The sequence below is a fragment of the Pseudopipra pipra genome, chromosome 3 (assembly GCF_036250125.1).
Source record: "Pseudopipra pipra isolate bDixPip1 chromosome 3, bDixPip1.hap1, whole genome shotgun sequence".
NCBI lineage: Eukaryota > Metazoa > Chordata > Aves > Passeriformes > Pipridae > Pseudopipra > Pseudopipra pipra.
Window position 1 is genome coordinate 26,268,516 of NC_087551.1, and position 22,343 is coordinate 26,290,858.

Genomic DNA, 22,343 nt, shown 5'->3' on the forward strand with positions numbered 1-22,343 from the left:
TTTTTGTCTAGCAACTGGGAAAAGAATTTGAACCAAGGCATTTATTCCCAGTATTGCCAAAGTTCAGAGATGGTGAAAACTAGTCTATATTTCTCTGGCCGTGATTATTCCTAATGTTCCATAATTACAGGTGAAACATGGATATTCCAAAAGAGTTTGGTGTACCCTAGTTGGAAAAGTTCTGTATTATTTCCGTAATCAAGAAGACAAGGTAGGTCCCTTACTTGTTTCTTCAATGAATGTAGACTTTAAACAGTAACTTACAGCTTTATTAAGGTACAATTGCCCTAGGCATTGTGCACAGATTTTCAACTTGGAAGGTTCATATCTAATTGCTACTAATCCAGGGCACACCCTTCGGTCTCCTTCTACAGGACATGATACATGTTCTGCATCTCATCCCCAGCTGAAGGGGGAGACTGATTTGCTGACAGTTCAGGTGTCCCTTTCTGACAGGCATGAGACTCATTAGAAAAGTCCTAGCTGTCATGTACTTCTGGAAAGAGGCCCTTTCTGATATATGTTTGCAGGGGGCAGTGACTGCAGATTTGAAGAATTTAAATCTTCTTTTTATCCCTCAGTTGACTTCCAAATCCTGCTCTTTGGTATGTCACTGTACCTCCATAGTGCTGCAAGAGCTAGGACACTGGCTAGTCATAATTTTCACCTGTTCCTTTGCTCCCAAGGCATTGTATTTTGTCAAGAAACATCTTTTTAATGGAGGTGGATGAGAAACAAGATTTTGGAACAGTCCACTGAGCCATTATAACTAACAGTTAAAAAAATACCCAGAAATTTTCATTTTTTTTACTTCTGTCCTAAGCAAATAATCACAATGGAGCCAGTAATTAATAGCTTTTATGTAGAGCTAGTTATTCTCTTTGTCTTTTTTTCCATTTCTAGCCATTTTTAAACATTCAACTAAACCTTATTTCAAGAACTATATGAAAAAGATAGCAGTAACCATCCATGAAAACATTTTATTTAAATTAAAACAATGTAATACAGGATTCAGGAATCACCTGACTAGAGTATCAATCTCTAGCTCATCCTAAAGAGACATTAAAATAAACTTGCAATTTCTCCTATGGATAAATCTCTGAATTTACACATTTTTACCATTGAAGATTTTGGAATTATAGCATGCCCTTTAGAAGCATTTAAGAATTTTGCTGGATTCTTGTGAATTTCCCTCACATTTGGTAGAAGTTTTGCTACTCTTTTAAAGTAAAATTGAAACTAATTTGCTAAATTGTAATAAAATAAGGATTTAGCTTTTGTAAGCAGAATATGCATGAAAAACTTCCAAAGCTAGTTCATTTCTAATGTTCAACAATTTGCTAATTAAGAACATACTTTCTGTAGCTGAATGTGTCTGTGCAGAAATAAATTACACAATCTGCAGTGGTTAATACAGTAATGGAGTCCATTTAAAAGGCTTCCTTTCAAAATGGAATTCAAATTAAAAAATGAGCCAACTGTGTTTTAGTTATACTTGGTGAATAAATCAGTCTTGACTACTTATATGTGAAATGACATCTTTTGATTCTCAGAATCTTATCTTGTTCAAAAAGTTGAATGCTTCAGAAGCACTACAGAAAATACAAATCACCACGTGTCTTTAATCCTCACTAGTGAAGGCACTGGAGCAAAGGGCCACCACTCTGTGATGTTTTCTTCAAATGACAGTATTATTAACAGCTCATTGTATTAAATCGCTATTCAGGAATCCCACCCCAAATTGAGTAAAACTTGCCAGCTACTCTCCAGTATGGTATTTTCAATTTTTAAAGAATATTTTTGGGAAGCCTCATCTACTTTTCACTGGCGCTGTGATTTCAAGACAACTTACTTCAGTAACCAAAGCTTCTTCACTGCACCATTAAATAACATTCTTTTGAACATCCTCATGTCTGAATGGCTAGAGAAAGAACAGTGGGGCTGTGAGAAAGGAGGGAGCTTGGCATAAAGTAGCCAGGAAGACTGTCAGCCTCTGCAGTACTGTCACCTAATTGTGAAGATTTCATGCTGTATTTGTGTTCGTAGTGGCTTCCTGTTGTTAATGGCTATGAAATAATTACTTCTGTGAGAATTTCCACTTGAATGGCTTTTTTATGTAAAACATTTCCTGATAAATGATGCAAACTACATAAACAACTTAACATGGAAGTACTGTGATCTATCAGACTGGAGAATGAAACCAGCTGGAAGGTCTACCACACAAAAAATTTACCTTCTGAATTTGTAGCATGAACAAAACAGATACATCAATAATACATTCATTACTGCACTCTGAAATAACAAGATCATAATTAAAGTTCTGGGCTTGATGCAGGGAATTTTTGCTTGGAACCAGATCTGGAAACTCTGAAGAATGACTTCTCTCACCCTAACAGACATTTATTGCATTACTTATGTACAGAGGCAGAAAAGAATTTTTGAAAATCTCACCTTCAGACTTTGGCACCTCATTCTCCTTTTGCTTTCTGCAATAGATGGTGTATCTGACATTCCTTGGCAAGACTGAAAATGAACAAATACAAATAAGTATTGTTGGTAGTTCATGTTTTTCCTTCTATTTGCAGAATAAGAAAAAATTGTATATAATAATAAATACAATAACATATAATATAAAACCAGAGTGCACTGAAGTGAGTATTACCTCTCTCACCACTTGTGATATTTACTTTTAGTTTCCTCTTGGCCAAATCAAGCTTTTTGAGGCAAAGGTTGAAGAAGTTGATAGATCCTGTGATTCTGATGAAGATTATGAAGCTAGTGGTCGCAGTTTATTATCAACCCATTACACTGTTGTTATCCACCCCAAAGACCAAGGACCCACCTATCTTCTTATAGGATCCAAACATGAGAAGGTAGTAAACGGACATTTCTATTGGTTTTCAGTAACACATTTATGGATATGGTGCTGTGATGTGAATATTTCTTGAGGAGGAAGAAGGGGACCTACAAGTCCCCTGGCTTGTAGTTTGATATAATAAGCAAGAAGGTTCTGATTTTTTAACATCAATCAAAATTTGTCTGCAAGTCAATGCTGTTGTGGGTAAACCTTGTTAAAATAGACAAAAATAAGCAGGCTTGCTTATATAAGTAGATGGTGCTTAATATCATATATGCTACAACTGGAGAATTTTGCTCACATACACTAACTTGTAGACGGACCTGTAGCTGACCTTCCTGAGAGGTTTTAGGGTACTTGTATCCATTTTCACTGAAAAGATTAACAGTAGCAAAGACTGCCGTACTTAAGTGAAGGAGCAATGAGGGGTGTGGTTAAAACCATTTTTATTATCATTGCTTCATTGTTCTCAAGTAATCTTGTAGACCTTGTTTTGCCTTCTGGCCTTATCCCCAGGTTAGCGGGATCTGGCAGTGATAAAAAGACACTTATGTAAGATTTTGGAAGAGGAAAGGAAGAATGTTCTGATAATTAGATATGATTTCTGAGGGTAAAAACTTATGAAGAGTGCCCTGTCCAATCTTCCCTGCTTAATGTTTGTAACATAGAGACCATGAATACATGTGTATTCAACCAAAGGCAAACTTCTTTGGGCTTCAAAAGGAGCACATGGTAGTGTTTGAAAACTTGAGAGCAAAATCCTGACGAAGCAGCTCCTTCCAACATGGAATGAGGGAACTGCTGTGTTTTTCTGCTTTAGGACACATGGCTTTATCATCTGACAGTTGCAGCTGGAAGTACCAGTGTAAATGTTGGATCTGAGTTTGAACAGCTTCTTTGCAAATTATTAAATGTGGAAGGAGATGCCAGTAAGTTTGTTTTCATTTCAACATCCTAATCTTCTAGTGCTTTTTTACTGAATGTACCTATGTATTGAACTAATTGCAAAACCTATATATTTTATCCTTTTAGCTTCTCAGATTTGGAGACATCCTACCCTTTGCCATAGTAAAGAAGGAATTACTTCCCCTCTTACAACATTGCCATCAGAAGCCTTGCAAACTGAAGCAATTAAATTATTCAAGGTAAAACCATAGCAGATGCCTTTTTTATTAACTGACTATTTTAGCTAAAGAATGGCTATTAGCTGGCTTACTAGGAATGTTCAACAGATAAGAAAAAAGCAAAGAGAAGTTTACTTTTATCTTTAGTGGAGGTAACTAATGGACAGCAGCAGAATGGCCTCATATTATCTCACCAAAGACTATCACTTCCAATGTAAAGAGATCACTTTTGGTTGTGAGGAGCAGTTTAGGCTTCCACTTCTGGATTTCCTACTTATTTGGTAAGTTATTGATAAATTGCAAGTTACTAGAAAAATCCATGGCCATCATGAATGATAAAATTTTGTCTTGAGGTTCATAGCTACAAAGAATGTACCAGCTTTGAGAATTGACAGATCTCTGCATTCAGAAAACTGTAGCTGAAATACCATTGCTTTAATTAAATTCTGGAGGAAAAAATACTAGGCGAAAGTTTTGTCATAGATACATGTAAATCATCTGGGAGACATTTTAATAACCAGAAGAAAAAGCAAAATTTAAGTTTAAGCACGTTATAGAGTACTTCAAATTGAGATAGAAAACAGACATTGTACTGCTCTTTTTAATAAAAAGAAAAGATTTTCCTATGAAGTAGCTATTCTTAAAAGATGGATCAGATATTCAGTAATATAAATGGAGAAAATATTCCAGAGCAAAATTATTAAAAGTGTTTCACAACATTTTTTTGAATCCACTTTTAAAGATTTTTATACACCTTTAAAAATATACATATGTATATGTCCCAGGAGTAGTGAAAAGGCCTTTTGACTAGGAGACACATAACAGATCATAACTGCTGAGCCACCGCTAGTTTCTTGAAAAATTTTGTCTACCACTAAGACCTTACATCTTTCCCAGTTAAAGGCCAGGAAAGTGAGAGTATTATGCTGCAATACCTTTAACCTTCTTTCAGGCTATAAAGTCTATTTCAGAGACAAAATAAAATTTTGCTGTTCCTTTTTCTGTATGTCGTGAAAGAAGTTACAAGTTGGAAGGCATGGAGCTTGGATAAATGAATTTTCTCCACAAAACTTGAACAAGTCTAAAGACCAAATTCCCTGAAGCATCAAATATCTGGGGAATTCTAATGCAATGGTTCAAATCTAGAAAGGAATTCAAGACAAGCATTGTATGTTTAGTCATGGCCACTTGTAGGCAAACTTTCCAGATGGTTTCTCTGAAATGTTTGAAACACTTTAAAGAAGTACATCCATCTTACTTTCTGCAATCCTGCAGCATGAAAGTTTAAAAGGAAATGTACTTATTTGATAAGAACAAATGTACATTTATTTGTAAATCACTTTTCAGACCTAGTTCAAATCACACTTGCCTAAAATAAATAAATAAGAGATTACTTGTATGACCTTTGCAGAAACTTCATATAAATCAGTTTAAAAGTCAGATATGGAATTTATTTAGAAACAGTCATGTTTTGGTTATTCAATTGCTGATAAAAATTAATCTGTGTGAAAATCCACATATTTTCACATAGACTAGAAACAGATCAGGCTTCCATCCATTTTTCCTTATATCCTTTGAAAATTCCATCAACTATTATACAGAGTAAATGCAATAATGCTTTCTTCTAATACACCACAACAAATGCTTAACACATGGCTTTCCTGAGACAGTACTGGGGATAGGAAAGGTCATACTTACCCACAGTAAAAATACCAGGGAAAGCCAAGATGTAAATCAATGGCTCTGAGTTATGGTTTTCTTATCTGTGTATATTCTGCAGTGTTGTGCTCACTACTTGCACGAGCATTTTACATTATTATTTACATTGAGAGCTGTAGACTTTGCATTTCCAAGTCCTTTAGAGGGTCTGCTTTGTTCAGCATGTCCTTAAGCTTGCATACCACTACAACTGTTGCAACTCCTGTTAATAGTTCACTCCATTAGATGCAGAGTGAAAAGCATGGGTTCTAGGAGGTGTTTTTATCTTAAGTCTCACTACATAGCTTTTTACTCCTTTTTTGCAGAACCAGCAGGGTTTCTTTAGTCTAGTGGTAGACTTACTGTGACTTCAATTAAAGCACACTTTTGTTATACAGAACATCTTAAAGATTTGTTGGAGCTTTTTGTATGTAAACTCACTTGCTTATTATTTTATATCTAGACCTGCCAGTTGTTTATAAATGCTGCAGTTGACTCTTCTGCCATTGATTACCATGTATCTTTGGCCCAAAGTGCTTTGCAGATCTGCCTCACACATCCTGAACTTCAAAATGAGATCTGTTGCCAGCTTATTAAACAGACTAGACGTCGACATCCACAAAACCAGGCAGGACCAATACAGGTAACCCAGGATTTATTTTAATGGTATCGATTTCAGCAGCAATAAAGGAACTACACAGACTTCTTAGAATGGTAAAGAGGCTATGCTCTTCTGTAGCATCTGCTTACTTAAACTTGGATAAAAAGCTGAGCTAATATCTTAATTACTGCTGTGTCTTCCTGAAACAAAGCTGATGCTATCCTCCAACACCTGTATCTGGTGGTAGAGTATATCTCTGCCTGTGCTGTTTTTAAAGAGTGGACATAAAATGGGCTGTCTTCAAGTTAAGTGTTAAGTAAGACATATCCAGATATGTGACAATGAAATGAACTGAAATTGAAAGGAAAGCCAATATTAAAGAGTTTGCATAAAATTAACAGAACTGGAACAATTGTGCTTATGGTGAAGCAATATCTACAGAACTAGGAGATGGATCAGAAAATGTTACCATATTAAGGCTTCTGTAATAGCCATGTTTTTCTCTTGCCACAGAAAGTAGAACGTGAGCAACAGACATACGTAGTATCTAGAAACAGCCCGTAATCCGATATGTGGTGAGACACTGGAACAGGTTGCCCAGAGAAGCTGTGGTTGTTCCATTTCTGGAAGTGTTCAAGGCCAGGTTGAATTGAGCTTGGAGCAGCCTGGTCTAGGGGAAGGTGTCCCTGCCTATGGCAGGGGTTTTGGAACAATATTATTTTTAAGATCCCTTCCAACCCAAGCCATTCTGTGATTCAATTTGTGCATCACAAAACATTCACAAAGCTTTTATAGCAGACATAGCACATTCATGTCAATTAACACACTGAAGTTATGTATGGCTGATGGAATTTAAACTTATTATAATCCTTCTTTGGTACTCTTCTTACCACGGGCAAGGCCTTCCCTCTGATGCAGGTAAATATATTGTTGCTATTGTAACACACTGGAATGATTTTTAAGAGCTAACACATTCAGTAGAATGTTTTCAGCCTTACACTAAGCTTTTTTAAGTCCTAAATTCATTCTGTAGTCTTCTACCCTTACTTGTACTGTGGTGTATATCTTCAATGGAGCTGATGCTATCCTCCATCAAAGTACAGATATTTGATGATAGGGAATATCTGTGCCTGTGCTGTCAAATTTCTGTTTAATACCAGGCAAGTCAGATAAATCAAGATGGAGAAACACCATTTTTTAAATTTCAATAGGAAGCATTGATTGTGAGAAAAGTAGTTGCAATATTAGTAGAAAGTGTATATCCAGGGTATGAGAGCAATCTGTATTAAGTGAAGCCTATGGATACACATTGAGCAACAACAATATACCAAAATATTGAATAATTGTTTTTTTCAGTAGTTACTGTCTACTTGGTAGGAGGAAAATGTCTTATGTGTTGCTTCATCATATATGTAACAGGAGAGCTGAATTCAAATTTCATAGGCTTCTCATTTCATAGTGCTTGGCCTTGCAGCCTTAGTATTTTTTTCCTGTGTATTAAGTTTTTTATACAAACTGAGCTGCTTTCCCATTTCCAGCCCCAAAAGAAACTTGCTATATGCAAGTAAATAGAAGGAGAGCCTTGGCCTTTCAATGAGGTGACATGCTTATTTAGTCAGCTTTTTCTCTGTGTTTTGTTTTTTTCATTCCTATTTCAGCAGTCTCGACTTGGCACAGTAAGCTGCACTGCTGGCCAGCAGCCACAGCAGGAAGTTTTACGTTGTAAGATGTTTAAAACAGTGAATATATTCCTTTTGTTCAGGGATTGCAGCTCTTGGCTCTCTGCGTTGGACTCTTTCTGCCCCAGCACCCATTCCTTTGGCTTCTTAAACTTCATTTAAAGAAGAATGCAGATTCCAGGTGTGCCTAAATATTATTACCCAGCTTGTCAACTAGTCTTTCTGAAGTACCTTGTTTTCGATCTTTCCTGTAGTGTATCAGATTTTTGACATACATTTTAAAATTAATTTGAGTAGAATTGCTACTAAAATATAGTACATGTTAATTCTGTGCATCACTTGGGAAAGTTACCCCTTTTTTCAAAAAATACTCTGCAGTGGAACACTTGACTGTATGTTGCAAAACCATGAAAACCAAAATATGATAGTTATTACACAACACACCCTGAGCCATGTTCATCTTTGGCACAGTTCTGCTGGCCTTGGTAAACTAGTTCTCTAATTCCATGTGCAAAAAATGTGTTGGAAATCTCACAGTGTGAAATCTGAGTGCTCCTCCCATCTGGCATCCCCAGAGAGATTTACTCACAGTTTACTATCCTTTCAGTCAGTCCCCAAGAATTGCCTTACTTCTTTTTTTTTGTCACAGGACTGAGTTTGGGAAATATGCGATCTATTGTCAGCGATGTGTAGAACGTACCCAGCAGAACGGAGACCGAGAAGCAAGACCTTCCAGGATGGAAATCCTTTCCACTCTTCTTAGAAATCCCTACCACCATTCGCTGCCCTTTAGCATTCCAGTTCATTTCATGAATGGCATATATCAGGTAATGTCATGTAGACCACAAAACACGAGCTCTCCCAACCTCTGGCTGTTAGCATATACATGAAGTATTATATCAGGAAGAGAATTGTAAATGTTAAGGTAAACCTGGTTCAAGTTTCATCTTGTGCCAGTGCTAGCAATGGCAGGCACAAGGTACTTGTGATCTGATTTGATCAACGAAGAGTAAAGTTTTGGGGGAAAATCTTTAAGAGAAAATAAAAGAAGCAAAACCTCTTAAGAATGAAAAATAGCAAAGTTCTGTTTCTTATTTAACCTGACCACCAGCTGAATGAATTAGACTGAAGGAAAGGGAAAGGTATTAAATTCCACTTCCTTTCATCAGACATCTTGGAATTTAAATCAGTGAAGGCATGGAAGCACAGCTGTAACTCCCATTATCAGTCATGAAGGATAACCATATTTGTTACAGAACAAACATAGCTTCATTCTTAACTCTTGTGGGACTTCATTAGTCAAAGCCTGTAGGAAACTTTTCACAGGCTTCCATGCATGCTGCTTCACATCCTGGCTTGTGTTTCCAACTGTGAGAGATGGCTGAAAAAAATTTTTTAACAATTCGTAGTATTCTTAGACAGAAAGCAAGTTTTTATATGAAATCAAGGTTATATCAAATAAACTTTTCATTTCAGGTCACAGAAGAACTCTGCTTTTTTTCACCACTAAGTTTCTTAATTGCTTACTGCTTCCTGCTTGCCCAGTAAAACAGAAAAAACCCAACATGTGTTTAAATCAACCTAAAAGGTTTCAAAATTGAAGTTTGGAGAAGAAAAGGAGTAATTGCTCATTAGTTATTTACTGGTCAAAATTGTATAGTTCCAAGGGCTAAGGAAATTGTAACTAAATTGTAACTAATTGTAAAAATTGTAACCACATTTGTAAAAATTGTAATTAAATTACTAATTTTGTAAAAATTGTAATTAATTTAACTAAAATTGCAACTAATTGTAACTAAATTACTTTAATGGAATTGGCAACTAAGCCATTATAGAGGTACTGAAAACTCCTGTATTCATCTCTGCAGCATATTTTTATTTTAATGCCAGCCACTGAGAAGTACAAAATAGAAGTCCAAGATCGATTTTCAAGACATTTTTTACCAAGAGTAAAATTTTTTCACCAAGTCAAATACAGGAAAACACCCTCAATACAGATTTAAGTGAACATCAGCAACTGGTATCTGTATAAAAGCCATTTGCAATCTCTTGCTAAAATGCTTCAATACTAGTAACAACGGGCAAAAATTCATATTTGGGGAAGTAAAACTTAGAAGGCTCTGTATATTACTGACCTATGTACTGCTGACAAAGCAACATTTGTAAAATATTTTGAATTTGCCAGAATAGATCTGCCATCTAATATCCCTCTGAAGTTGCACATGATGAAAAATTATTAACTGATCTCATTTGTGTCATCACTGTATTGAAAAGTGGAAGAAATCATAGTCTTCTTAATTTTTCAAGTGGTATTTGTCACAAAAAGCGCAGATACGAGACTGATACCTGTTACATACATTTTGTAACAGAAATTCAAGTGTACAAGTGCAAAGAAACCACTATAAACAAAGAAAATAAACCCAAAAATATTACTTTTGGAAGCATTTTGGTAGTGAATTTGATTTGGTAAACAAAGTAAGATATGGTACAATCTGCTGAGAAGTTAATAATTTTTGGATAGAGTAAAATTCCGCTAAATTGACTTGCCATGTGGAAATCTTTTCCAGATCCTTTCTGGAAATTTTTAATTTTCAACAAGTTTCAGTAAGTTATTCACAGAGGATAGAATGGGTCCTACAATCTCAATGTTATTGTAGAGGTATTATATTTCAAAATTTTCAATTTATGGAAAGGGGGGTATATAAGCTTGATAGCAAAATCCTTTTTGGCTACTTTTTTAGGTTGTTGGGTTTGATGCCTCTACCACAGTGGAGGAGTTTCTGAACACCCTGAACCAAGATACAGGGATGAGGAAACCAGCTCAGTCAGGATTTGCACTGTTTTCTGATGATCCCTCTGGCAAGGATATAGAGCACTGTCTTCAAGGAAACATCAAGGTAAACAAAAGCCTTTAATGAGCTCTGCGTGTAAAAAACCAAAGTATCTTCATTTGACAGAGCTCTCCTCAGGAAATGTAAAAGAAAATATTTTTCAAGCTGAAAAATAGTTGTCTTTAGCTTTTTTCTCTTAATGTGAAAGGAAAGATTTTTTTAAAATCACTTTTTTAATAGCTTAAATTCATTCAGTTAACTATACTTAAAAGCTAATAGGATATTATTCAGAGAAGTAACAGGTGAGTTCAAAAAAAGTAAGCTGTTACTAATCACAGTTCTTTAAAACTAAATAGCAATTGAAGTCTAACATGGATTTAGAGATTTCAGTTAACATTTCTGATTTAGCTCCAGAAGATGACCATGTGAGATCCAGGAAGACACTGATACTGGAGTGGAGATCCTGGGGAAGAAAAAGAAGAAAGGGCTCTTTATCTAAATATAGAATAATTTTAGGGTTCAGTTTAAGAAATTTCCAATGAAAGGCTTGTCATTGTTCTAAATTTTAGTTTCCTCTATTGCTAGAATTAAATTCTTTGCAGTAAAGAGTGAAAAAAATGCAATATAATCTGTGCTTTAATAAGGTATTAGATATTTTTCAAGCCTTTTAGCAACTAATGAATAATGAATATTTTGTACTTCTACCAAAGTAGTCTTTTGCACTCTTTGGCCAGTGTTCACAGCTGCACTTTTGAGTTACAAGGTGCAATACAACCTGGCCTTAGTGACAAACAAACAGTTTGTCATCACAATCAGCTTTCTTCCTGTACCAGAAAAATTACCATCTGGAAAGCAGAATTCCTAAAAGATGTACTTATTTTCTAGGTAACTGAAACTTTAGAAGCTACTCACATTACTGCTTCCATGAAGGCTCTTTTATGAAGGAACAGTGACATGAGGTCCAGCAGGGCTCCTAGAACCTCTGTTTCACGTTCTCCCCATGTGCCCACCTGCCCTCCTGCACTGCTTGTTGTGAACCACTTCTGTTGTGTTTTATAACAAACTTCATACCAGCTTCACACCATGGCAGTTACTGGAAAGGACCTGAAAAATTCAGGCATGCAGCAGAAAGAGAAGGCAGAGATCAAAGGCATTTGATTAATTATATAACAACTCACTGTGTATAATTACACATTCACTGGCTTCTGCTAAATCAGGTACCTGGCCTTTCCAAATAAGCATGTTAGGGCTCGCTTCCAACGTAGTATGAGTGTTGCAGGATAAGCAAACAACAAAAATGTTAATTATTAAATGTTCCAGCTAAGAAATGCAAGTGAAGTTATACCTCAGTAAGCTTAAAAATTCAAGCTATGTATGTTTCTGATATGTAGAGGATATTAAAATAAGTTGACAATTTCTGTTCAAAGGTGTTTTCAAATAGGAAGACATGGCAAAGTCCGTTTTGTATTGCTTTCCTTCTAGATCTGTGACATTATTTCAAAATGGGAGCAAGCCTCCAAAGAACAACACCCTGGGAAATGTGAAGGCACAAGGACTGTACGCCTTACTTACAAAAATAGGTTTGTTTAGCAAGTATAATATCTCTGCCTTGTCCCCAGATTTGTTTTTTAGTTTCTGCAGTTTCTTCATCTGAAAAATATTGGCTGACTCGAAGCTTGCAACAAAAATAGTAAATGGGTGTAACTGGAGAATTTTTTTTAATACAGTTCATTTTTTCTAGTCCTTAAGAGATGAGCAGAACTGGAAAAAAAAAAAAAAAGCCATAACTGAAATCAGAGGACTGAAATTAAATACTTGTCGAGTAGTTGAAGTGCAAGTGTTGTTCTGCTAATGTGTTTTGACGCTGACATAAACATGTCACATTCAGAGCAGATACTGCTAATCCTCAGGGCTAATGCATTTCCCTGTCTTCTTTATTTAATAACTTTCTGTCTTTTCTGTAGGCTTTATTTTTCAGTTCAAGCTCATGGGGAGACAGACAGAGAGAAGCTGCTGCTAGTATATCAGACAAATGATCAAATAGTCAATGGACTTTTCCCAGTAAACAAAGAATTAGCGATGGAATTGACAGCTCTTTTAGCCCAGGTAATCTTTATGCATGAGTGACTCACACAGCAGTTTTACAGGTTAAATACTTTAATAAGCAAACTGGTCCAGGATTACTTGACCTCCACCTTTTTTATATGATAGTGCAGGAAACAGACTGGGCTGGAATCTTGTGTAAGGCAACTCTGGATTTCAAGTGGAAATGCTTTACAGCATAGGCTGCTGGGCCATCACTATGGATAAAACGTGCTTTACCTCTTACACAGTCAGGCCTTCTTGGATTAAATATCATGGAATCATGTACCATTTATTCATTCACTATTCCTTACATGGTTTCTGCAAGTTAATACTCCAAAGTAACAGCTGTTAATGAAAGTCTAAGACTCCTTTACTAGACATGGTCTTGATAAGATCTGTGTTATATTTAAAAAATTAAAAGTTCAAAGGAAGGTTATTAAGAAAGTTACTTGATGTTGTTATTCAATAAATGTAAACTGATTTGTGTTAGCTGGAGATCTAGCAATCTCAGAGCATAACTAGTATTATATTTGTACAATTTATATTTGATGTTTAACTTTTTTCCATGGGAAATAGAAAATAAAAAGATTACTTGCATAACTTTTATATTGGTGAAAAATTAATTGACAAACTGGTTTTCATCTTATACTTGGTAATACAGATTGAAAGACAGTTCATAATATCCAGCTAGAAAATTACTCTGGAGTAACAAAAAATTTTCTTTATGGACATCCCATTAGGTAGAGATTGGAGATTTTGAACGGCCTTTCTCAACTCCAGCAGGGCAAGTTACTTCCCAGTCCAAGTCCAACCAAACATTAAAACAAGTTTTGGAGAGATTCTACCCTAAGAGATACAGGCAAGGTTGTTCAGAGGAACAACTAAGGTGAGATGTATTTTGTGGTTCATATTCTCTAAAAATCTAGGAGTGAAACAAGGAAGTTTTAAATTGTCATTGGGTACAATTTACTCTTGTGCTATATTTGCCTAAACCTGTGTTTGAAACTCATTTTCTTGCTAAACTGAAGAACCCGTTTCCTCTGCATGTTTCTAATCTAAAAAAAAAGGACCATCATTAAGCACACATTCCAGCAAAAGCTGTACCAGTTACTACACAGTGTTACAAAACCCAGTGATTTTGAAATTCTTATTTTTCTTTTCAGCAAATCTAAATTAAGTCTGTGCACAGACCAAAGAGTTACTGAAAGTAAAGGACATGAGGATCTGACCTGTTTGCTATTCTAATGTGCAATCTCTGGCTGCCAGTCAGATTAGCAATATGTTAACTTAGTGGACTTGCTAGTAAGGTATCACTTAATTTACAATGAATAACCTTCAAGTCATTTGAATCAGCGCCTACTAACATGAAAACGAGCGAAACAGTGTCATAAATTATCCACAGTCAGTGATACAGCAGTTTTGAAGTCCAGCAAACATCACAGAAATGTTTTCCTCATTCTTCAGTACAGATATGAGAAAACTGAAAGCTATTATCATATGCACATAGTAACATTATTACATTCTCAGAAGACGATGTGGGCATTCAAATGTATCTGCATAACAAAGAGAAATTTATGCAATGCATTTCAAAGAACAAATTATAAGGGGTCCTGGATTAGACTAATTCATTGAGGATAAGTCAGATATCTGTTGAACTGTTCAAGTAGTCCCTAAACTACCAGTTGGCAGAGCTGGAAGTCTGTGGCAGGGAAAGAATCACTCTATACCTGCCCTGTTGCTTGTATTCTTTTGCCAAGGGTGCGGTGCTGATCAGAAACCCCCTTTTTGGTAGCAGTGCACTAAAAAAAACCCAAAAAAACCCAAACCCAAACGTATCTTCCACATCTGCTACTAGCCACAGGTGGATATGTGCTAAGCTGGATGGATTTTTGGAATGACAACTGACATAGCTGTTCAGTACTGATAAAGGTAGATTGATTCTCTGTAGAGACACATTAAAAGCTGTCCCAGACTTTTTCCCTTTATGCTGCAACTGCTACATCAATATTTAATCATAACGTTACAGAAATTAGAAGATACTTCATAACGTTCATGTGCATTAAAATATTAAATGACACTTTGGATTTATTTAATACTGTATAAGTGATAGTTGTTGTATTAACTTAAATTATCATTTTAACAAATGCGTTATTTTTTTGCTCATTAAACTCGCTATGGGGAAGCATTTAAATTCCTTTCAATAACTAAATTACATACTTCATTTCAACAGACAGCTTTGTCAGCGATTGTCTACAAGATGGATGGCTCTCCGGGGGCACACTGCTGCAGACTGTGTGCGCATTTATCTCACTGTAGCCAGGAAATGGTCTTTCTTTGGTGCCAAACTGTTTGCAGCAAAAGTAAGAAACTTTACTGAGTTCGAGTGGTGGGGGTTCTAAAAATAAATATAATTTGCAAATAGTAACACCTTTTTGTTGAAAACAATTGTGTTGTATCTGAGGTGATTGGATCTCTTGTGAAATTACTAATTTGTTTAAGTCATATACTGGTGAAATATAATAGCTGTAGTACTAAGTATACCGTAATAGTAACTTTCCAATACACTTATTGCTTGTTTGACATTATTAATCTAGGTAGTATCATTCAATTTCCTTATATCTTAGCTTGAGATAGCTTTTTAATGTTGGACTTTTTTACCTCATAACTGGTAGAACATTGAAAAGATGTCATTAACTGGCTACGAAAGCTGAACCTTGCAGAAGCACTGAGTGTTGTTAAGGGTATTTAGAGCACTCCCTTCTGTCCTGGCCTCTCTCAATTTCTCTTAAACCTTAAGAGTATCTTAATTCTCTTGATTCAAGTGACATCTGTGTTAAACAGAACTGTCACCTCATGCCTTATGTTTTATTAGGTAATCCCATTGTATCTATTATATATATATGTATATGTATATAAAATTGCTTATCAGCACTCCGTTCTTTGTTTATGTACACATATGAGCTAATGAAAAAACGTTAACACCTGCCTTTTACTTTAGCAAAGAGACTATACATTTTATTGGTCTGAGCACCAGGGGAGGCTTCAAGAGTATTAGGTTGAGTTCATAATTCTGCCACTGGCTGCCTACAGGGCTTTGGGCAGCTGTTTCAGTTTCTTTTCTGAAATTTACACTGAGAGGGAACTGATGTAAGATCTGTGGATGGAGAGAGGTCTATAATAGATGAGAGTTAATAATTACACACACATTGGTTCATTTTGAAATAGTAATTAAAGAACGTTTCTCTTTGTAGCCTCTGTCAATGTCCTCAGATGACAAGTCCTTCATATGGTTTGCTGTACATGAGGATGGCATAAGCATCCTGGATTACAGTTCTATGGTAAGTGAAATTTCTGTTTTAATTTTGGTCAAAGTAGATTTTAGTAGAGTATATAGGGAGATTCACCAGCATACTACATAAAAGATGGCATTAGCCTTCCATGCTAAGTTATCTAGTCTTTCTCTTAAAGCAAAAATTCCTTCCTTTCAAAATGCTGTAATGTTATCATCATTATAATAGCACTAACAATAGAAATAAGTAATGAATTATTTGCACAGAATTTATTTTTGTTTATCAGATACAGTTTTTATATAATTTAATGAAATGTTAATGTTTTAATCATTCAGATGTCAGGAGATCCATAGTTACAGTTCTTACAATAACATTAATTTTCTTTTCCTGGAGACTTCATTTTCCAATATTATTCATAATACATAGACTCTGCAAAGAGCAGTTACTTTAAAAGATTGTTATTTTCATTGTATTATTTTTGTTTAATAGTAGGTAATAAAACCCAGTGTCATTTAATTATGTCATTTTTGGCTCTGATTTTTCTGATTTTTCTTTGATTTGCAATACAAGTTTTTGCAAAAAACGGTAATCAGTGAAAAAAAGCAGTGCCTGAGAAGATCCCTGCTTCCATTTATATCCTGCAAAGAAACAGAATGGCATGGTGCTATTAGCAAGTGCTAATATTGAATATCAGAAAATTAAAATCTCAGCTTTATAATTGTACTGATAGAGGCCTTTTCATTACATTTCTTTGCAGTTAAATAAATAATAAAACGAAGAATATGAGGAGAGCAAACAGCAGCTCTCTATAGGGAATAAGCAAAATGAGTTTGCATTAGACTGCAGAAAGCCCTACAAACACTATCTACTCCTTTCTGTAGAGCACTGCCAGTTTACAGTATCAGCAGGCCTTACTTGTAGTTCAAGAAACCCTCAGTTTCCAGGGGTTATTCTGATTTTCTGTAGGAAGGATCAGGGCTATCAGAAATGATGTTGCAAGGGGTAGAGAAAATACTATTTCAAAATTAGGGCAAAAGGGGGTTTATTAACCAAAGGACATTGTCAGTTATTGTAAAAATACTGTCTGACAATGAATTTTAAATGTGAACATCTGCAGCAAATTAATATGAGTTGTAATGATAAATTAAATGTTAATCTTAACTTGAAGGCCACTAGTGTGGTTTTAAACACTGAACAGTAACAACCAAGGCATGGAAAACTGAGGAGCCTTGAAGAGCATTTATTTTTCATCAGGGATGTTGAAAAAAGAGAAGAGAATTTAATTTGTGTGTATGCAAACTACATATTGCTGCACAAAAAGAAGTCCTGGAATTAAATTCTTTTAGATGTCTCATACTCTGCTATTTATTTAGACACTGCTTCAATTTCAAATGGAATTGCTAAAATTAACTTCTCTCAAAGTCAGTCAGGACTCGTTTAAATGGAATTACAGACCTGAGTTCAAACCTGCTTGTATCTTTGATCTGATTAATTTGGAATAGAAACAGAGGTCAAACTGCAATGAGAATTTCTCATCATGAAGGTCTGAATGAAGCTATCCCAAAATTCAGTTAATTTCAAGACTCATAAGAGGCTAATGCCATTGAAAAATACATGTATAATTATATTTTTTAAAAGAAAAATTTGTCATAATCTGTTTTTCTTGCACTGTCCTGCTTAATAGCTTTGTGTTTTGTTTTGGGGATTTTCTTTTTTAAGCGATTAACGGTTACATATTCATATAAGAGCCTGATGACTTTTGGAGGCTACCAAGATGATTTTATGTTGGTTGTTAACAACGCTCAGACAAAGGACAGAACAACTGAAAAACACCTTTTTGCCATGACAAAAACAAAGGTTGGTATATTACCTGAAACAGTTTCCCACCATCTGCTTTTGTCCTATCTCTAGTGGGTAATCCTTAACAGATGTGAAAGATGAAACACCTTCTTTAATCCTAGCATTGTCAGATTATTGACTTTTGTTAGATGACTTTAAAGTGCAAAACAATTAGTAATGTAAGAGCTAACTGTGGCAATACCAATGTGTTTCTTTTCATGTCCATTTCTGTAACATTGCAGATTTTTCATAGAAGGACAAAGAAGGGTATTAAGGACAGAAATTATATGCAGTACCTAAAACCTAGTCTGTTTGCTTGATCGGCACCAGAGATAATTTTTTTAAAAGTATGTTTGTGTTCTGCAGTGAAATTGTAGAACACACCATCTGAAAAATCAGTCTTGTGAAAAATCCGAGGATATTTTTACCTTTCACAAAAAGAAATTTTCATGCTTTTTAAATCTAGAGTCTCTCCTTCCCTGATAAGATTGACTACATTTCTTTAAAAAAAAAAAAGATTTTGCTGTTAGTCAGAACAATTTGTGAAACAGAATAAAAGATTCCACATATAAATTGGGGTCAAAACACAGCTGTGTTTTCATAAATAAGTGTAGTAAAATACATCTGTTCAAGTTTCCCTCGGATTGTGCTGTTACAGAATCACAGAATGGTTTGGGTTGGAAGGAACCTTAAAGATTACCTACTTCTGCCCTTTCCTAACATGGACAGGGACACCTTCCAATAGCCCAGGTTGCTCAAAGCCCCATCCAAGTTGGCCTTGAACAGTTCCAGGGGTGGGGCATCCACAGCTTCTCTGGGCAGCCTGCTCAGTGTCTCATCAAGGTTTGTATGGATCACAAAGAGAAAATAGGATAAAAAGCTCTGGAAAGTCTTTATTCCTTTTATCTACCCTGCATCTTGACTTCTCTGAGCACTGGAGATTTTCTGGCAAAACTGAGGGACCATGTTGTGAAAGCTTTTTCTCGGAGTGTCATCATTTTGGACTTCAAAATCTCTCTCAAAGTGAAAGAAGCCATCTCTCTGAATCATTTAAGACTGTGGGAGACAAAGTATCTTTGATATGTAGTGATGGGAATAACATTACATTATTTGCAAGGAGCAGTAGAAAAAAGCTTTATTAGGTATCTCCTCTCTCCCCATCATTAATTTGTAAAGTACAAGTACTTTTCCAGTTGATGGTGATTGTCACTTGCTAAAAAGTTAGCTATTTTTTCTGCAGTCAAAACACATCACTATTTTTCAAAGAGTTTTGTATGTTCCTGTTATAGATTCTTGAGATCACTCTACTGATTGCCAGCTACATTAACAACTTTCATCAGCTGAAAGGAGCTGCTCATCACCTCTCTGCTCCAGCATTACTGGCACCTCAAAGTGGACAGAAACTCAAGGAAATGGGGAGTCAGCCACTTCTTGCAATCAACAGACCAACTAAATGTCCCACTTTGTTATGAAAGGATTATGTATCATGATAATCTTCATTAGAGGGTTTCTACACTGATAGAAAACCTTCTGATGTACAAGACAGAGAGCATAAGCAGGTCCATAAACAAAAGAAAGGTGGACAGGTTTATATTCATTTCAGAGGCATGTAACAGGAGTAGCCCTTTAATTAAAGCCCTGGCCTGAACTGGAATGATGATGAGCCACTTTAAGGATTATGCTTTACTGGTGGTCACTTGTGTACACAATTGTCTAGATTTTAATAGATTTTTCCAGATATATACTCAGGGACCAAACTCTCTTCAACTCTCTTCACCTGTTCATCTCTATTTTTCAAAATTATACCAGTTGTATAACCTTCATTTTGAAAAGGAATTTTGTTTAAAAGAACAGTCAAATACAAAACAATTTCCACTTCCAGAACTATTTTTATTTGCAATACAAGGACCACGGGACTAAAAAGAACGAATTGTGTGTAATTGTTTCTCCTCTAAAAAAACCCCAAGCATAAGCACATCGTGTAACAATTACAAAAAAGAGTATTCTCATGATACACTCTAGGCTTTGTTATACAGCTATTTTACTTGGCAAATCTTCAGCCTTGGTCTGGTCACTTTCTAAATAAACCCTCTCTGCTCCAGCCTTTTGAAAAAATCTAAATTGTAAGGGCACTGTTTTTTAGTATAGTTTTGTTAAACAAGATCCTGTAGCTAATTTCTTTAATCCAGAATAATAATATAATGCAGATGGCAAGAATGACTCACAATTCAAAACACAAGAATAACACAGAAAACCATTGCTCGAACTGTTGTGAGTAAACTTGGAGACATATAAAATCCATGTATAATATGTTTAATGTATATACATTGAGTCATAATATTATTTTGTAAAAGTCATGGTTTTTGTTTTTAATTTGTATTTATACATTTCATATTATAATACAAATATAATGTTCTTGCACACTGAAGACATAATGCTGCATCTGCACTATTGGACCTGGGAGCACTTTCCAGTTGCCTTTTTCAGGTGCAGGCCTCAGTGCTACATAGGGTCAAGTGTATAGAAATTACACCCAGGTTTTTTTTCTTCCTGTCTTGTCATTTTCATTTCCATGCAAATAAACTACTTCTACAGGCTCTGAAATGGATCAGCAGCATAATCCAATAGATAATTTAGGTTCAGCCATAAAGAAGGTATTCAACATAAATCACTGATTTATATAGATTTTACAGTTTCCACTTCTGCTCATGCTAATAATCATGGATCATTAATCCCTTATTGCCAGCCCTCATTTTTTGTTTGATTTTTTTAATTATTATTACTTAAAACTGGAGTAATTTCACAATTGAAAATCTCTGGTTTATGATATTTAAACATTTCAGATATACACATACTCATAGTGAGAGAAAAGGAATTTCCAGCTGTTTGCCCTCTGTGAAAGGTAGGGAGTATCCTCCCAAAGAATTAAAATAGACTGGAAGGGAGATACAGGCCATGAAGAGAACATGGTCTTAAGTGGAAAGGCAAACAGGCAAGCTGACTTGATAAATACATTTCTTCAGAAAGCTTTTGAAGTTCTTGCCACAGCTACTTCAGTCCACAGGGCTCAGACACCACTCCCTGAATGGTACCGTGGGCCAACGCTTTGTCTTGAAAATTACAGCGAAATAACACACCTACTTATCTAGATGCTTTCACATTTGCAAGGTGGAAAGAACTTCCTGGTAACTTCCATCCCTTGGTGGTAGTTGTAGCACTAGACCCTTCTCTTTGACTGAGGAAGGGCCAGCAGCAGGAGGTTTACCTCCTCATAGGCAGCCAGTCTCCTGCCATCCTCAAGGGAAGCATATTGGGAGCTACAGGAGACCTTGGCACCAACAGCATCATCTTTTTGTGTTGCACCCTATGTGAAGTGATAGCATGGTGAAATTCATTTAGGAATTAACACCCCTTTGCAATCAGCAGAATAGTTACATTCCAGATTTGAGGTTGGCAGGGTGTTTACAAATTCAAACAGATGCTACTAAAGTGTCTCAAGTATGATGACTAGAAACTTCAGTTTACAAACACAAAAGCCTTCATGTCATCGTGAAATTATGATAACCTAGAACACTCCAACTAGTAATTCTTTCCTAGTTGTCCAGTTTCAAATTATTGTGGTTCTGTTATTAGAAGGCAAAAAAAGTGGAGCATTTTGGTAGTGAGTTTGTCATATAGTGTTTAAAATCTTTGTTAAACTTGGAGACAACATGATATACAATACAAACAGCTGATCTGCAGAATCGAGTTTTTTAAACAGCTTTCATTATCAGAGCCTTACAAACAGTTGTTTTATAAAGCAGCATACAATCTATGAAGCAGAGTATGACCTTCCTGCCTCCCTCTGGATAGGTAACTCTAGACACTGCTTTTTAGTGTTCAGGTCTCGCTGCTGCAGAAACAATTCATGCATTAGTTTCCCTTTTTATGGCAGTGCTTTCCAGACTTACTACTACTAACTGCTCATTTTAGGTCACCATTAATCCCATACAGCCACATTAGCAGAAATGCTGTGTTAATTTTTATGAAATAAATGCACTCAGAATCACAGTTACCGTCACAACACCACCTTAAACAATGGAGCTTCTTCCATGATTTTGATTAGCAAGAGTGAGGTTTCTGTAGTGATAGTAACCTCAAGCAGACACTTCCCTTCACAGAATCAGCAGGTGGAGTCTCTTACACATGCAGGTACATTTCCAAACACAGCTATGCATATCTCAGAGGACTTGCTCCATATTAATCGAGCTCCAGAGCTACCACACAACACAAGACAGCTAAATTGAAAATTCCAGAGCCCAGGCAGATAATCTGCCTTCCCCACCCAGCCCAAGCCTTA

General features: G+C 35.8%; 1 protein-coding gene across 2 annotated transcripts in view; it reads left to right on the plus strand.

Annotated features, from left to right (window-relative positions):
* The window catches only part of PLEKHH2 (pleckstrin homology, MyTH4 and FERM domain containing H2), a 53,304-nt gene extending 32,927 nt beyond the window's left edge, over positions 1–20,377 (plus strand). The window contains exons 16-30 of one of the 2 annotated variants that reach the window (XM_064648364.1): positions 131–211; positions 2,694–2,873; positions 3,678–3,786; positions 3,890–4,002; positions 6,143–6,322; positions 8,043–8,140; positions 8,609–8,786; positions 10,701–10,856; positions 12,273–12,370; positions 12,755–12,896; positions 13,616–13,761; positions 15,106–15,235; positions 16,127–16,213; positions 17,885–18,022; positions 19,294–20,377. In XM_064648364.1, the coding sequence (XP_064504434.1) occupies positions 131–211; positions 2,694–2,873; positions 3,678–3,786; positions 3,890–4,002; positions 6,143–6,322; positions 8,043–8,140; positions 8,609–8,786; positions 10,701–10,856; positions 12,273–12,370; positions 12,755–12,896; positions 13,616–13,761; positions 15,106–15,235; positions 16,127–16,213; positions 17,885–18,022; positions 19,294–19,476 (2,019 nt within the window). In that variant the 3' untranslated portion in view covers positions 19,477–20,377. Of the gene's footprint in view, positions 1–130; positions 212–2,693; positions 2,874–3,677; positions 3,787–3,889; positions 4,003–6,142; positions 6,323–8,042; positions 8,141–8,608; positions 8,787–10,700; positions 10,857–12,272; positions 12,371–12,754; positions 12,897–13,615; positions 13,762–15,105; positions 15,236–16,126; positions 16,214–17,884; positions 18,023–19,293 lie in introns of those variants that run through there. The other variant, XR_010429001.1, reaches the window with a different exon arrangement.
* Positions 20,378–22,343: the final 1,966 nt, after the last annotated feature.